A 17,364-nucleotide genomic window follows, 5' to 3' on the forward strand; every position below is an offset into this window, starting at 1 on the left:
GCTATTTTTTGTTTTTATAATTTTTTTACGATAGCTAGACAATTTTGACTTTGTGGCTGTGGTAACTAGTGACAACCCTTTTCCGTTCGCGAAAAGATTCCGCCTGGAACCTCTGCACATTTGATTGGTTCCGTTGCCATGTTGCGCTTCTAAATACTATATTGGAAATAAATATGACATAGAAATGTACATAAGGTCCAGAACTAATATAGTATTATACCTTTAATCAAATCATACGATTCAATATTACCCCAAAATGTTTTCCTGACATTTTGATGAGTTTCCGGCCGGAACAATAAAAAAATAATGTTTTTAACAACAATAAATCAATATAAAAAGGTACACAAGTATACATAAAGAATATACAAAGGACAATTGTCTATGGGCGGGGCCAGGAGCGGAGCTAACGCATTACACAAACCTAAAATATACTGTTGTTACAGTATTTAATTGTCTTAAAATATTATTCAATTTATTTTGGAAAGGTAAGAAAAATGTGTGTTTTTTTATGATTTACATTTGGGAATATGAAATTTGTCCAAAAGATTGAATTACATAAAATTGTTTCAAATTATTTATATCCTAGGTAAATAATCCAAGCAGTACATCTCTCCATAATAGGTTCAAATCTTGTTCAAATATAAATCTACTGTGTGCCACCGTAGTGCCACCGACCAATGACGTGTATAACCTATGGTTTTCTGACGTTATTGCTGCATTCATATGCTAGGTCCGCGTACCTCTAAAAGTCTGTTATACGAGTCGATTTGAAGCCGCTGGTCGGCCATATTGGCACACCCTAGTAGGAGCAGTCCTCCGTAGGAATTAATGGAATTCTACAGGATTTTAATTAAAATGTTTCAAGGACAAAATTACATGTATTTAAGTATTTATGTTGTTTTAGTGTGGAAAGTAACATTAGTATTCTCAAAAACATATATTTGAAGGAAAATGTTTTATGTATTTGTATTGTATTTTTCTGTTCAGCTGACATAATCTAATTTTAAATTATGCATTAAGGTGTCTGTAATATAATAAACGTGTCAAAAATGAATTTATACGTTAATATATACATTTCTATGGCTTCCAAAATATAGTTTTTTAATTGAAGAGTACCAAGATGGCTGCGCGGTGACTTCAATACAGCGCTCCTGTCATTCATTCAAGGTTTATACACATCATTGGCCATCGACACAGTTGACGTCAAATGATTCGTCAATGATCTTGGCGACAAACAGGTAGGACGAGGTTGTTTTTGTTTATTTGGTTGATTAAAGCGTATTCAATATTTACGTCTGTGATTGACTGTATGAAATAGATGGTTGTGTTCGTGTAAGGCGTTTGATCGTGCCTTTTCGGCATTCATTTGCGTCTAGTAAGCTGTGTGGCAAGTGTCCTGAATGCTAATGTTTGCTAGCTGTGGTCCTAACCCTCTTCTATCATTGCACCGTCAGTCAACATTTTATGAACGTAGTTAGTTAGCTAGGTATCAGTTAAATTAGTTGGTTACACGACGGACTGGTACTATGAGCATTGTAACGTTGCCAAGTTAATATTGATCTGTGTTAGTGTTTGCTAACTACTAGCCAATATAGTTGGCAGGTGCGACCACCTATGACTCTGTAACGTTAGCTTGTAGCTAACGTTACATCCTTTTTGCTCTGACGTTTATCTTTGGTCTCTATCTGGTCTGATACCACTGTGAATATACGGAGATCGTGATCCTCTCTCCCCAATACATTTCCAGAGTTGAGGAGGCTGTATCATTGGGCTCTGTGAGCTGAAGGAGAGGACCCTTTACCCAAGAGCTACCGGCTATTAGCTACCGCTAGCTAGATTACTATCGCCATGGAGTTGGCTCACAGTCTACTTCTGAACGAGGAAGCCCTAGCTCAGATCACTGAGGCTAAGAGACCCGTATTCATCTTCGAATGGCTCCGCTTCCTGGACAAGGTTCTAGTGGCAGCAAACAAGGTGAGTTGACAGAGAGACTAATTTACTCACGCTAGCCCATACACCTGTGTTACACTACACACACCTGTGCTGTCAGTGTTATCCGATTTCCTCTATCTGCAACCTACGTTTTGTTGTTTGAGTGTTAATCTCTCTGTGTGTCTCTCTCTCTGTGTTTATGCCCCCGCCGCCAGGTGGATGTGAAGGAGAAGCAGAAGAAGTTGGTTGAGCAGCTGACAGGGTTGATCAGCAGTGCCCCTGGCCCTCCCACCAGGAAATTGCTAGCTAAGAACCTGGCTACCCTCTACAGCATAGGAGACACCTTCACCGTCTTCCAGACACTGGACAAGTGCAACGACATCATCAAGAGCAAGGATGACACGCCCACCTACCTCCCCACCAAACTGTGAGCTTTTTAGTTTGATATATCTTTATGCAGTAGATGTAGGTTTAAGCATTATAATTATATGCATTAGATGTAGGTTTAATCATTATAATTATAGGCAGTAGATGTAGGTTTAAGCATTATATAATTATAGGCATTATATATATATATATATATATATATATATATATATATATATATATATACATACATACATACATACATACAGTGTATTCGTAAAGTATTCAACCCCTTAACTTTTTCCACTTTTGATACGTTACAGCCTTATTCTAAAATTGATTTAAAAAAACGCACAATACCCCATAATGACAAATCAGAAAAGATTTCTAGTCATTTTGCAAATGTATTACAAATAAAATGCTTAAATATCACATTTACAAAAGTATTCAGACCCTTTTACTCAGTACTTTGTTGAAGCACCTTTGGCAGCGATTACAGCCACAAGTCCTTCTTGGGTATGAAGCTACAAGCTCGGCACACCTGTATTTGGGGAGTTTCTCCCATTCTTCTCTGCAGATCCTCTCAAGCTCTGTCAGGTTGGATGGGGAGTGTTGCTGCACAGCTATTTTCAGGTCTCTCCAGAGATGTTAGATTGGGTCAAGTCCGGGCTCTGGCTGGGCTACTCAAGGACATTCAGAGACTTGTCCTGAAGCCACTCCTGCATTGTCTTGGCTGAGTGCTTAGGATCATTGTCCTTTTGGAAGGTGAACCTTCGCCCCATTCTGATGTCCTGCTCTGGGCAGGTTTTCTTCAAGGATCTCTCTGTACTTTCCTCCGTTCATCTTTCCTCGATCCTGACTAGTCTCCCAGTTCTTGCTGTTGAAAAACATCCCCACAGCATGATGCTGCCACCACCATGCTTCACTGTAGGGCTTGTGCCAGGTTTCCTCCAGACGTGAAGCTTGGCATTCAGGCCAAAGAGTTCAATCTTGGATTCATCAGACCAGAGAATCTTGTTTCTCAGGTCTGAGAGTCCTTTAGGTGCCTTTTGGCAAACTCCAAGCGGGCTGTCATGTGCCTTTTACTGAGGAGTGGCTTCCGTCTGTCCACTCTACCATAAAGGCCTGATTGGTGGAGTGCTGCAGAGATGGTTGTCCTTCTGGAAGGTTCTCCCATCTCCACAGAGGGACTCTGGAGCTCTGTCAGAGTGACCATCGGGTTCTTGGTCACCTCCCTGACCAAGGCCCTTCTCCCCCGATTGCTCAGTTTGGCAGGGCAGCCAGCTCTAGGAAGAGTCTTGGTGGTTCCAAACTTCTTCCATTTAAGAATGATGGAGGCCACTGTGTTCTTGGGGGCCTTCAATGTTGCAGAAATGTTTTGTGCACTCACCTAGATCTGTGCCTCGACACAATCCTGTCTAGGAACTCTACGGATAATTCCTTCGACCTCATGGCTTGGTTTTTGCTCTGACATTCACTGTCAACTTTGGGACCTTATATAGACAAGTGTGTGACTTTCCAAATCATGTCCAATCAATTTAATTTACCACAAGTGGAGGGCAGTAAGGTTGTAGAAACATCTCAAGGATGATCAATGGCACCCGAGCTCAATTTCAAGTCTCATAGCAAAGTATCTGAATACTTAGTATTTCTGTTTTTTATTTTTACTACATTTGCCAAAATGTCTTAATCTGTTTTTGTTTTGTCATTATGGGGTATTGTGTGTAGATTGCTACGGATGTTTTTGTATTTAATCCATTTTAGAACAAGGCTGTAACGTAACAAAAAAAAAAAGTCAAGGGGTCTGAATACTTTCCGAATGCACTTTATATACAAACAAAAGTATGTGGACACCCCTTCAAGTGAGTGGATTCGGCTATTTCAGCCACACCCGTTGCTGACAGGTGTATAAAATCGAGCACACAGCCATGCAATCTCCATAGACAAACATTGGCAGGAGAATGGGCCTTATTGAAGAGCTCAGTGACTTTCAATGTGGCACTGTCATAGGATGCCACCTTTTCAACAAGTCAGTTTGTCAAATTTCTGCCCTGCTAGAGCTGCCCCCGGTCAACTGTAAGTGCTGTTATTGTGGAAACGTCTAGGAGCAACTACGGCTCAGCTGCAAAGTGGTAGGCCACACAAGCTCACAGAACGGGACCGCCGAGTGCTGAAGCACGTGGCACGTAAAAATCATCTGTCCTCAGTTGTAACCCTCACTACAGAGTTCCAAACTGCCTCTGGAAGCAACATCAGCACAATAACTGTTAGTCGGGAGCTTCATGAAATGGGTTTCAATGGCCGAGCAGCTGTACACAAGTCTAAGATCACCATGCCAAATGCCAAGCGTCAGCTGGAGTGGTGTAAAGCTCACCGCCATTAATCTGGGTTTGGCAGATGCCAGGAGAGCACTACCTGCCCCAATGCATAGTGCCAACTGTAAAGTTTGGTTGAGGAGGAATAATGGTCTGGGGCTGTTTTTCATGGTTCGGGCCCCTTAGTTCCAGTGAAGGGAAATCGTAATGCTACAGCATACAATGACATTCTAGATGATTCTGTGCTTCCAACTTTAAGGCAACAGTTTGGGGAAGGCCCTTTCCTGTTCCAGCATGACAATGGCCCCGTGCACAAAGGGACGTCCATACAGAATTGATTTGTCGAGATCGGTGTGGAAGAACTTGACTGGCTTGCACAGAGCCCTGACCTCAACCCTGTCAAACAACTTTGGGATGAATTGGAAAGCCGACTGCGATCCAGGCATCATGACCACAACATCAGTCCCCGCAGCAATGTTCCAACATCTAGTGGAAAGCCTTCCCAGAAGAGTGGAGGCTGTTATAGCAGCAATGTTCCAGCATCTAGTGGAAAGTCTTCCCAGAAGAGTGGAGGCTGTTATAGCAGCAATGTTCCAACACCTGGTGGAAAACCTTCCCAGAAGAGTGGAGGCTGTTATAGCAGCAATGTTCCAACATCTAGTGGAAAACCTTCCCAGAAGAGTGGAGGCTGTTACAGCAGCAAAGGGGGACCAAATCTATATTTATGCTTATAGTTTTGGAATGAGCTGTTGGATGAGCAGGTGTCCACATACTTTTGGTAATGTAGTGTAATTCTAGGCATGTTGCCTCTAGGTCATTATACTGTAGCTGGATACAGTGGCTCTAGGTCATTATACTGTAGCTGGATACCGTGCCTCTAGGTCATTATGCTGTAGCTGGATACAGTGGCTCTAGGTCATTATACTGTAGCTGGATACAGTGGCTCTAGGTCATTATACTGTAGCTGGATACCGTGGCTCTAGGTCATTATACTGTAGCTGGATACAGTGGCTCTAGGTAGTATATCTGTAGCTGGATACAGTGCCTCTAGGTCATTATACTGTAGCTGGATACAAGTGCGCTTCTAGGTCATTATATGTATGCGGATACAGTGGTCTGGTCATTATATCTGTAGCTGGATACGCGTGCCTCTAGGTCATATGCTGTAGCTGGATACAGTGGCTCTAGGTCATTATACTGTAGCTGGATACAGTGGCTCTAGGTCATTATACTGTAGCTGGATACAGTGCTTAGGTCATTATACTGTAGCTGGATACAGTGGCTCTAGGTCATTATACTGTAGCTGGATACAGTGGCTCTAAGGTCAGTATATACTGTAGCTGGATACAGTGCCTCTAGTCAGTAACGTTAGCTGGATACAGTGGCCTTAGGCCATTATACTGTAGCTGGATACAGTGCCTCTAGTCATTATACTGTAGCTGGATACAGTGGCTCTAGGTCATTATACTGTAGCTGGATACAGTGGCTCTAGGTCATTATACTGTAGCTGGATACAGTGGGCTCTAGGTCAGTATACTGTAGCTGGATACAGGTGGCTCTAGGTCATTATACTGTAGCTGGATACAGTGGCTTATGTCAATATACTGTAGCTGGATACAGTGGCTCTAGGTCATTATACTGTAGCTGGATACAGTGGCTCTATGCATTATACTGTAGCTGGATACAGTGCCTCTAGGTCATTATCTGTAGCTGGATACAGTGGCTCTAGGTCAGTATACTGTAGCTGGATACAGTGGCTCTAGGTCAGTATACTGTAGCTGGATACAGTGGCTCTAGGTCATTATACTGTAGCGGATACAGTGGCTCAAGGTCAGTATATGTAGCTGGATACAGTGGCTCTAGGTCAGTATACTGTAGCTGGATACAGTGGCTCTAGGTCAGTATACTGTAGCTGGATACAGTGCCTCTAGGTCATTAACTGTAGCTGGATACAGTGGCCTCTAGGTCATTATACTGTAGCTGGATACAGTGCCTCTAGGTCAGTATACTGTAGCTGGATACAGTGGCTCTAGGTCATTATACTGTAAGCTGGATACAGTGGCTCTAGGTCAGTATACTGTAGCTGGATACAGTGCCTCTAGATCATTATCTGTAGCTGGATACAGTGGCTCTAGGCCATTATACTGTAGCTGGATACAGTGGACTCTAGGTCAGTATACTGTAGCTGGATACAGTGGCTCTACGTCAGTATACTGTAGCTGGATACAGTGGCTCTAGGTCAGTATACTGTAGCTGGATACAGTGGCTCTAGGTCATTATACTGTAGCTGGATACAGTGGCTCTAGGTCAGTATACTGTAGCTGGATACAGTAGCTCTAGGTCATTATCTGTAGCTGGATACAGTGGCTCTAGGTCATTATACTGTAGCTGGATACAGTGGCTCTAGGTCATTTATACTGTAGCTGGATACAGTGCTCTAGGTCAGTAATACTGTAGCTGGATACAGTGGCTCTAGGTCATTATACTGTAGCTGGATACAGTGGCTCTAGGTCATTATACTGTAGCTGGATACAGTGGCTCTAGGTCATTATACTGTAGCTGATACAGTGGCTCTAGGTCATTATACTGTAGCTGGATACAGTCCTCTAGGCCATTATACTGTAGCTGGATACAGTGGCTCTAGGTCATTATACTGTAGCTGGATACAGTGTCTCTAGGTCATTATACAGTGCCTCTAGGTCATTATACTGTAGCTGGATACAGTGGCTCTAGGTCAGTATACTGTAGCTGGATACAGTGTCTCTAGGTCATTAACAGTGCCTCTAGTCATTATACTGTAGCTGGATACAGTGGCTCTAGGTCATTATACTGTAGCTGGATACAGTGCCTCTAGGCCATTTACTGTAGCTGGATACAGTGCTCTAGGTCATAATACTGTAGCTGGATACAGTGTCTCTAGGTCATTATCAGTGCCTCTAGGTCATTATACTGTAGCTGGATACAGTGGCTCTAGGTCAGTATACTGTAGCTGGATACAGTGTCTCTAGGTCATTATAAGTGCCTCTAGGTCATTATACTGTAGCTGGATACAGTGGCTCTAGGTCATTATACTGTAGCTTGGATACAGTGCCTCTAGGTCATTATACATGTGCCTCTAGGTCATTATAACTGTAGCTGGATACAGTGGCTCTAGGTCATTATACTGTAGCTGGATCCGTGGCTCTAGGTCAGTATACTGTAGCTGGATACAGTGGCCTCTAGTCATATACTGTAGCTGGATACAAGTGCCTCTAGGTCATTATACTGTAGCTGGATACCAGTCCTCTAGTCATTATACTGTAGCTGGATACAGTGCTCTAGGTCATTATACTGGTAGCTGGTACAGTGCCTCTAGGGTCATTATACTGTAGCTGGATACAGTGCCTCTAGGTCATTATCTGTAGCTGGATACAGTGCCTCTAGGTCATTATACTGTAGCTGGATACGTGCCTCTAGTCATTATACTGTAGCTGGATACAGTGCCTCTAGGCCATTATACTGTAGCTGGATACAGTGGCCTCTAGGCCATTATACTGTAGCTGGATACAGTGCCTCTAGGTCATTATACTGTAGCTGGATACAGTGCCTCTTAGGTCATTATACTGTAGCTGGATACCGTGCCTCTAGTCATTATACTGTAGCTGATACAGTGCCTCTAGGTCATTATACTGTAGCTGGATACGTGCATCTAGGTCATTATACTGTAGCTGGATACAGTGCCTTCTAGGCCATTATACTGTAGCTGGATACAGTGCCTCCAGGCCATTATACTGTAGCTGGATACAGTGCCTCTAGGTCATTATACTGTAGCTGGATACAGTGGCTCTAGCGTTATTATACTGTTAGCTGGATACAAGTGCCTCTAGGCCATTATGCTGTAGCTGGATACAGTGCCCTAGGTCATTATGCTGTATCTGGATACAGTGCCTCTAGGTCCATTATGCTGTAGCTGGATACAGTGCCTCTAGGTTCATTATACTGTAGCTGGATACAGTGGCTCTAGGTCATTATACTGTAGCTGGATACAGTGGCTCTAGGTCATTATAGCTGTAAGCTGGATACAGTGGCTCTAGGTCAGTATGCTGTAGCTGGATACAGTTGGCCTCTAGGTCATTATGCTGTAGCTGGATACAGTGCCTCTTGGTCATTATGCTGTAGCTGGATACAGTGCCTTTGTCATTATCTGTACGTGGATACAGTGCCTCTTGGTCATTATGGCTGTAGCTGGATACAGTGCCTCTTGTAATTATGCTGTAGCTGGATACGTGCCTCTAGCTCATTATGCTGTAGCTGGATAACAGTGCCTCTTGGTCATTATGCTGTAGCTGGATCAGTGGCTCTAGGTCATTATGCTTAGGCTGATACAGTGGTCTAGGTCATTCATGCTGTAGCTGGATAAAGTGCCTCTAGGTCATTATTGCTGTAGCTGGATACAGTGCCTCTAGGTCATTATGCTGTGTAGCTGGAATCAGTGGCCTCTAGGTCATATATGCTGTAGCTTGGAATACAGTGGCTCTACGTCATATACTGTAGCTGGATACAGTGTCTCTAGGTCATTATACAGTGCCTCTAGGTCAGTATACTGTAGCTGGATACAGTGACTTAGGTCATTTTACTGTAGCTTGGATACAGTGCCTCTAGGTCATTATGCTGTAGCTGGATACAGTGCCTCTAGGTCATTATGCTGTAGCTGGATACAGTGCCTCTAGGTCATTATGCCTGTAGCTGGATACAGTGGCTCTAGGTCATTATACTGTAGCCTGGAATACAGGTTTGTCTTAGGTCATTATACAGTGGCTCTAGGTCATTATACTGTAGCTGGATACAGTGTCTCTAGGTCATTATACAGTGCCTCTAGGTCAGTATACTGTAGCTGGATACAGTGACTTTAGGTCATTTTACTGTAGCTGAATACAGTGGCTCTGTTGACATGATGTCATGTTAGTCATTCATGGACTTGATCAAATCAAACACACAGGTATTTATTTTTACATTAAAATCTCTGAACCCTCTATCATCTGTTTCTATGTAGCTGAAAGCCAGGTTTATGGACGTCTAGGCCTACATCCTGTAGCTGAGAGGGTTATGTTGACGTCAGAGTTAGTAGTTGATGTTGATCTGCGGTGGGATATTCTGTGTTTTTTTTTAAGTGGGGATTTAAGAACGAGAGGTTTGAGAAGCCAGCCCAGCGGATTACCTGTGGTCTTATAGCAGGACTTAATGGTGCTGCAGTGGTTTCATCGTGGCCTTTTTTCAGAGGAAACGTCTGTCATGCAAGTGTTTTGTAAATAATACAGTCCAGGAGATTTACCTGATTGAGTTCACACAAAGATGACAATGTTTTTTTATAAATATTCCACATGAAAATATGTCGCAAATTGGATGGAAACCTAGCTACTGTCTGTCTGACTGGGTACTGTCTGTCTGACCGGGTACTGTCTGTCGACCGGATACTGTCTGTCCTGACCGGATACTGTCTGTCTGACCGGGTGCTGTCTGTCTGACCGGGTGCTGTCTGTCTGACCGGTGTGCTGTCTGTCTGACCGGTGTGCTGTCTGTCTGACCGGGTGCTGTCTGTCTGCCGGGTGCTGTCTGTCTGACCGGGTACTGTCTGTCTGACCGGATGTGAATGGGTAAAGAATAGTTTCCAGTCTATAATTGAGTGGTAAGGAACTCCTCTGTTATGCTCATCGTGGTTTTGTTTTGCGGCGCTGCGGTGCCTGTATTGGGTCCTTCTATGAGAAGATGGGGCGGATGCTGGGAAGCTCCTTCCCGGACACCATCACCAACATTGCTGAAAGCACTGAAGACTGCAGAGTAAGGGCTTCCTGGGTTTTATAGAGCAGAGGTAAGGGCTTCCTGGGTTTTAGAGAGCAGAGGTAAGGGCTTCCTGGGTTTTAGAGAGCAGAGGTAAGGGCTTCCTGGGTTTTAGAGAGCAGAGGTAAGGGCTTCCTGGGTTTTAGAGAGCAGAGGTAAGGGCTTCCTGGGTTTTGAGGGCAGAGGTAAGGGCTTCCTGGGTTTTAGAGAGCAGAGGTAAGGGCTTCCTGGGTTTTAAGAGGGCAGAGGTAAGGGCTTCCTGGGTTTTAGAGGGCAGAGGTAAGGGCTTCCTGGGTTTTAGAGAGCCGAGGTAAGGGCTTCCTGGGTTTTAGATGGCAGAGGTAAGGGCTTCCTGGGTTTTAGATGGCAGAGGTAAGGGCTTCCTGGGTTTAGAGAGCAGAGGTAAGGGCTTCCTGGTTTTAGGAGCAGAGGTAAGGCTTCCTGGGTTTTTAAGGGCAGAGGTAAGGGTCCTGGTTTTAGATGGCAGAGTAAGGGCTTCCTGGGTTTTAGAGGGCAGAGGTAAGGCTTCCTGGGTTTTAGAGGCAGAGGTAAGGGCTTCCTGGGTTTTAGAGGGCAGAGGTAAGGGCTTCCTGGGTTTTAGAGGGCAGAGGTAAGGGCTTCCTGGGTTTTAGAGGGCAGAGGTAAGGGCTTCCTGGGTTTTAGAGGGCAGAGGTAAGGGCTTCCTGGTTTTAGAGGCAGAGGTGGCTTCCTGGGTTTTAGAGGGCAGAGGTAAGGGCTTCCTGGGTTTTAGAGGGCAGAGGTAAGGGCTTCCTGGGTTTTAGAGGGCAGAGGTAAGGGCTTCCTGGGTTTTAGAGAGCAGAGGTAAGGGCTTCCTGGGTTTTAGAGAGCAGAGGTAAGGGCTTCCTGGCAGCCCATAATGCTTCTATCATGTATTCTGACTTGCCTATTTAAATAAAGGTTAAATAAATAAAAACATTCTAGGAACGCCAGGTTTATCTCTATCGTTGCTCAGAACAATTTGCAGTTCGTCATGGCAACAATAGTGGACTTAGAATGACTTGTATGTACCACCCAATTTCTCCTCATCTCTCTCATCCCCTCTCCCCTCATCCCTTCCCCCTCCCTCTCATCCCTCTCCACTCCCCTCATCCCTCTCCCCTCATCCCTCCCCCCTCCTCTCATCCCCTCTCGCCTCATCCCTCCCCCCTTCTCTCTATCCCTCTCCCTCATCCCTCCCCTCCTCTCATCCCTCTCATGCCGCTCATCCCTCCTCCTCCTCTGTCTCATCCCTCCCCTCTCATCCCCTCCTCCTCCCTCTGTCTCATCCCCTCCTCCTCCTCTGTCTCATCCCTCTGTCTCCAGTCTCAGGGTCGTAGTGAGATTCTCCTGAGTCTACAGAAGGTGTTGAATGGTCTTGGTGGAGCAGCAGCCTCTTGCCATAGAGACATCTATAAGATCACTCGCTCCCTACTCACAGACCGCTCCATGGCTGTGCGCTGTGCCGTGGCTAAGGTTAGTGCATAATGTGCAACAGTCCGCAAATTGTGGAAGGGCTCAGATATAACGAAGCAGCAGTTGACGCGAGAGCGATGACCAGCGGTCGACGCGAGCGCGTGTCTACTCTGTGCTTCAAGACCCTGGAAGGATCTAACGATTAACTGTGTGTCTCTGTCTCACTTTCTTTCTCTCACTCTGTCTTCTATGTCCTCTCTGTCTATAGTGTCTGCTAGAGCTGCAGAATGAGGCTGTGTTCATGTGGACCACCGAGCTGGAGAACCTAGCTACGCTGTGCTTCAAGGCCCTGGAAGGATCGAACTATGGAGTGAGGGTAGCCGTATCCAAACTGCTAGGAACCAGCATGGCCACGGCCCTGATGCCCAAACAAGCTGCAGGTTAGGAGCGTGCGCCAACAGGGTTTCAGGTTTGACATGTTAGTCATTCAGCGGACACTCTTATCCAGAGCCACTAACAGTTAGTGTATTCATCTGCTGTGGGATTAATCGAGGGGTTTCTCTGAAGGGGCTCTCTGATGGGTCTCGTTGATAATATCAAGGGGCTCTCTGATAATACCGAGGGGCTCTCTGATGGGTCTCGTTGATAATATCAAGGGGCTCTCTGATGGGTCTCGTTGATAATATCGAGGGGCTCTCTGATGGGTCTCGTTGATAATATCGAGGGGCTCTCTGATGGGTCTCGTTGATAATATCGAGGGGTTCTCTGATGGGTCTCGTTGATAATATCGAGGGCTCGTTGATAATATCGAGGGGTTCTCTGCATGGGTCTCGTTGATAATATCGAGGGCTCTCTGATGGCGGGTCTCGTTGATAATATCGAAGGGGCTCTCTGATGGCGTCTCGTTGATAATATCGAGTCTCTCTGATGGGTCTCGTTGATTAATATCGAGGGCTCTCTGATGGGTCTCGTGATAATATCGAGGGGTTCTCTGATGGGTCTTCGCTTGATAATATCGAGGGTTGACGGTCTCTGATGGGGTCTCGAGTTGATAATATCGAGGGGCTCTCTGATGGGTCTCGTTGATAATACGAGGGGCTGCTTCTGATGGTGGATCGGGCTCTCGTCATTGATAATAAGCTCGTAAGGGCTCTCTGATGGGTCTCGTTGATAATATCGAGGGGTTCTCTGATGGGTCTCGTTGATAATATCGAGGGGTTCGTCATGATGGCGTCTCGTTGATAATTATCGAGGGCTCGTTGATAATATCGAGCGGCTTCTCTGATGGGTCTCGTTGATAATACCGAGGGCTCTCTGATGGTCTCGTTGATAATATCGAGGGGTTCTCTGATGGGTCTCGTTGATAATATGGAGGGGCTCGTTGATAATATCGAGGCTCGTGATAATATCGAGGGGTTCTCTGATGGGTCTCGTTGATAATATCGAGGGGCTCTCTGATGGGTCTCGTTGATAAATATCGAGGGGCTCTCTGATGGGCCTCGTTGATAATATCGAGGGTTTCTCTGATGGGTCTCGTTAATAATATCGAGTGGTTCTCTGATGGGTCTCGTTGATAATATCTAGGGGCTCTCTGATGGGTCTCGTTGATAATATCGAGGGGTTCTCTGATGGGTCTGCGTTGATAATATCGAGGGGCTTTCTCTGATGGGTCTCGTTGATAATATCGAGGGGCTCTCTGATGGGTCTCGTTGATAATATCGAGGGGTTCTCTGATGGTCTGGTTGATAATATCGAGGGTCTCTGATGGTCTCGTTGATAATATCGAGGGGTTCTCTGATGGGTCTCGTTGATAATATCGAGGGCTTTCTGATAATATCGAGGGCTCTATGATGGGTCTCGTTGATAATATCGAGGGCTCTCTGATGGCCTCGTTGATAATATCGAGGTTCTCTGATGGGTCTCGTTGATAATATCGGAGGGGCTCTCTGATATATCGAGGGCTCTCTGATGGGTCTCGTTGATAATATCGAGGGGCTCTCTGATGGGTCTCGTTGATAATATCGAGGGCTCTCTGATGGGTCTCGTTGATAATATCGAGGGGCTCTCTGATGGGTCTCGTTGATAATATCGAGGGGCTCTCTGATGGGTTCGTTGATAATATCGAGGGGCTCTCTGAGGGTCTCGTTGATAATATCGAGGGCTCTCTGATGGTCGTGAAGATATCAGGGGCTCTCTGATGGGTCTCGTTGATAATATCGAGGGGCTCTCTGATGGTCTCGTTGATAATATCGAGGGGCTCTCTGATGGGTCTCGTTGATAATATCGAGGGGCTCTCTGATGGGTCTCGTTGATAATATCGAGGGGCTCTCTGATGGGTCTCGTTGGATAATTATCGAGGGGCTCTCTGATGGTCTCGTTGATAATATCGAGGGGCTCTCTGATGGTCTCGGTGATAATATCGAGGGGCTCTGTGATGGTCTCGTTGATAATATCGAGGGCTCTCGTGATGGGCTCTCGTTGATAATATCGAGGGGGCTCTGTGATGGGTCTCGTTATAATATCGAGGGGCTCTGTGATGGGTCTCGTTGATAATATCGAGGGGCTCTGTGATGGGTCTCGTTGATAATATCGAGGGGCTCCTCTGATGGGTCTGGTTGACCAATAATATCAACCTTTTTTCCCTGATTAACTGTTGTTCATGCGAATGGTTCTGTCTGAAGTACATGTCCAGTGTTTCCATATTGTAATAAATATGACCTATACACATAAATACAATATGAGTGAAATAGTTTTCCTTCCAAAGAATGTTAATGAAGTACGTTAAAAAGCAGTTTTTCCTGTGTTGGTGTGGGCGTATACCGGTCGTTAAAAATATTCATGCAAGTTGACGGCTGATTGGCCAGCTCATCATCCTCAGCAGGGATGACATGTTCGATGAGGAAATAGCAAGCATTTTTTAAACTGTCTCTTTGAATCCCAGTGTGGGGGTGGGGTTGAATCCAGTGTGGGGTGGGGTTGAGATCCAGTGGGGGTGGGGTTGAGATCCCAGGGGGGTGGGTGTCGGGGGGGTGGGGTTGAGATTCAGTGGGGGGGTGTGAGATCCACAGTTGGTGGCGTGGTGAGAATCCAGTGTGGTGGGTGGGTTGAGATCCCGAGTGTGGGTGGGGGTTGAGATCCCAGTGGGGGGGGGTGAGATCCCAGTGGGGGTGCGTGGTTCCCAGTGGGGGGGTGAGATCCCAGTGGGGGGTAAGATCCCAGTGGGGGGGGTTGAGATCCCAGTGGGGGGGGGGGGGGGGTTTGAGATCCCATAGGGGTGGGGGGGGGGGGGGGGGAGGGTTGAGATTCCAGTGGGAGGGTGAGATTCCAGTGGAGGGAGTTCCAAGTGGGAGGTTGAGATTCCAGTGGGAGGGTTGAGATTCCAGTGGGAGGGGGGGGGTTGAGCTCCCAGTTGGGGGGTTGAGATTCCAGTGGGAGGGGGGGGGTTGAGCTCCCAGTGGGGGGTTGAGCTCCAACAGCACTGTCAGATAACACAGCCAATCCATCATGTAGATACAGCCCTGTCATTAGTAATATCTAAACATTCCCCAGAGTGTCCATTCCATAATCAAAACAATTAACCAATGATATTTCCTACAGATAAATTATTAAATCCCTCCCCTTTTTTCACATTTTGTTACGTTAGAGCCTTATTCTAAAATACATATTATTCTACATCAATCTACACACAACACCTCATAATGACAATGCAAAAACAGGGTTTTAGAAATGTTTGCAAATGTATTAAATACAGGAATGTAAATAAGACATAAGTATTCAGTACCTTTGATATGAGACTCGAAATTGAGCTCAGGTGCATCCTGTTTCCATTGATCATCCTTGAGATGTTTCTACAACTTGGAGTCCATCTATGGTAAATTCAATTGATTGGACATGATTTGGAAAGTCACACACCTGTCCATATAAGGTCCCACAGTTGACAGTGTATGACAGAGCAAAAACCAAGCCATGAGGTCGAAGGAATTGTCCCTAGAGCTCCGAGACAGGATTGTGTCGAGGCACAGATCTGGGGAAGGGTACCAAAAAATGTCTGCAGCATTGAAGGTCCCCAAGAATACAGTGTCCTCCATCGTTCTTAAATGCATGAAGTGTGGAACCACCAAGACTCTTCCTAGAGCTGGCCTCCCGGCCAAACTGAGCAATTGGGGGAGAAGGGACCTTGGTCAGGGAGGTGACCAAGAACCTGATGGTTACTCTGACAGAGCTCCAGAGTTCCTCTGTGGAGATGGTTGTCCTTCTGGAAGTTTCTCCCATCTCTGCAGCACTCCACCAATCAGACCTTTATGGTAGAGTGGCCAGACGGAAGCCACTCCTCAGTAAAAGGCACATGACAGCCTGCTTGGAGTTTGCCAAAAGGTAACCTAAAGGACTTTCAGACCATGAGAAAAAGATTCTCTGGTCTGATGAAACCAAGGCTGAACTCTTTGGCCTGAATGCCAAACGTCACATCTGGAGGAAACCTGGCACCATCCCTACGGTGAAGCATGGTGGTGGCAGCATCATGCTGTGGGGATGTTTTTCAGCGGCAGGGACTGGGGTCCTAGTCAAGATCGAGGGAAAGATGAACGGCGCAAAGTACAGAGAGATTCTTGATGAAAACCTGCCTCAGAGTGCTCAGGACCTCAGACTGGGGTGAAGGTTCACCTTCCAACAGGACAACGACCCTCAGCACACAGCCAAGACAATGCAGGAGTGGCTTCGGGACAAGTCTCTGAATGTCCTTGAGTGGCCCAGCCAGAGCCCGGACTTGAACCCGATCTAACATCTCTGGAGAGACCTGAAAATATCTGTGCAGCAACTCTCCCCATCCAACCTGACAGAGCTTGAGAGGATCTGCAGAGAATAATGGGAGAAACTCCCCAAATACAGGTGTACCAAGCTTGTAGCGTCATAACCCAAGATGACTCGAGGTAGTAATCACTGCCTAAGATGCTTCAACAAAGTACTGAGTAAAAGGGTCTGAATACTTATGGAAATGTGATATTTCAGTTTTTTATTTTGATACGTTTCAAAAAAACTGTTTTTGGCTTTGTCAGTATGGGGTATTGTGATGTCATTATGGGGTATTGTGATGTCATTATGGGGTATTGTGATGTCATTATGGGGTATTGTGATGTCATCATGGGGTATTGTGATGTCATTATGGGGTATTGTGTGTAGATTGAGGAGGAAAAACACATTTTAATACATTTTAAAGTGAGGCTGTAACTTAACAAAATGTGGAAAAAGTCAAGGGGTCTGAATATTAAATGAATGCACTGTACATGTAACAATGAATAATAAGAAATAATTCATTTTTAATTATAATAATAATAATAGTTTTTTTATAACGGGCCGCCAGTTGGGGAACTCTGGAAATGGATAGTTCTCTCTGAGTACACACTAACAGGGTTTTCCTCCTCTGCTGCGTACACACTAACAGGGTTTTCCTCCTCTGCTGAGTACACACTAACAGGGTTTTCCTCCTCTGCTGAGTACACACTAACAGGGTTTTCCTCCTCTG

The 17,364-nt window shown here is 45.6% G+C and overlaps 1 protein-coding gene across 1 annotated transcript in view; it reads left to right on the top strand.

The window, feature by feature from the left end:
• Positions 1-1,162: 1,162 nt before the first annotated feature.
• Positions 1,163-17,364, top strand: part of LOC112073827 (HEAT repeat-containing protein 5B-like) — a gene marked incomplete at its 3' end in the record, with an annotated part of 50,114 nt that continues 33,912 nt past the window's right edge. Inside the window, 6 exon segments of the mRNA XM_070440294.1 lie at positions 1,163-1,238; positions 1,748-1,974; positions 2,148-2,367; positions 10,330-10,430; positions 11,754-11,903; positions 12,112-12,283. Coding sequence (XP_070296395.1) covers positions 1,849-1,974; positions 2,148-2,367; positions 10,330-10,430; positions 11,754-11,903; positions 12,112-12,283 — 769 coding nt within the window.

This window comes from Salvelinus sp. IW2-2015, unplaced genomic scaffold (assembly GCF_002910315.2).
Source record: "Salvelinus sp. IW2-2015 unplaced genomic scaffold, ASM291031v2 Un_scaffold2384, whole genome shotgun sequence".
Lineage (NCBI taxonomy): Eukaryota > Metazoa > Chordata > Actinopteri > Salmoniformes > Salmonidae > Salvelinus > Salvelinus sp. IW2-2015.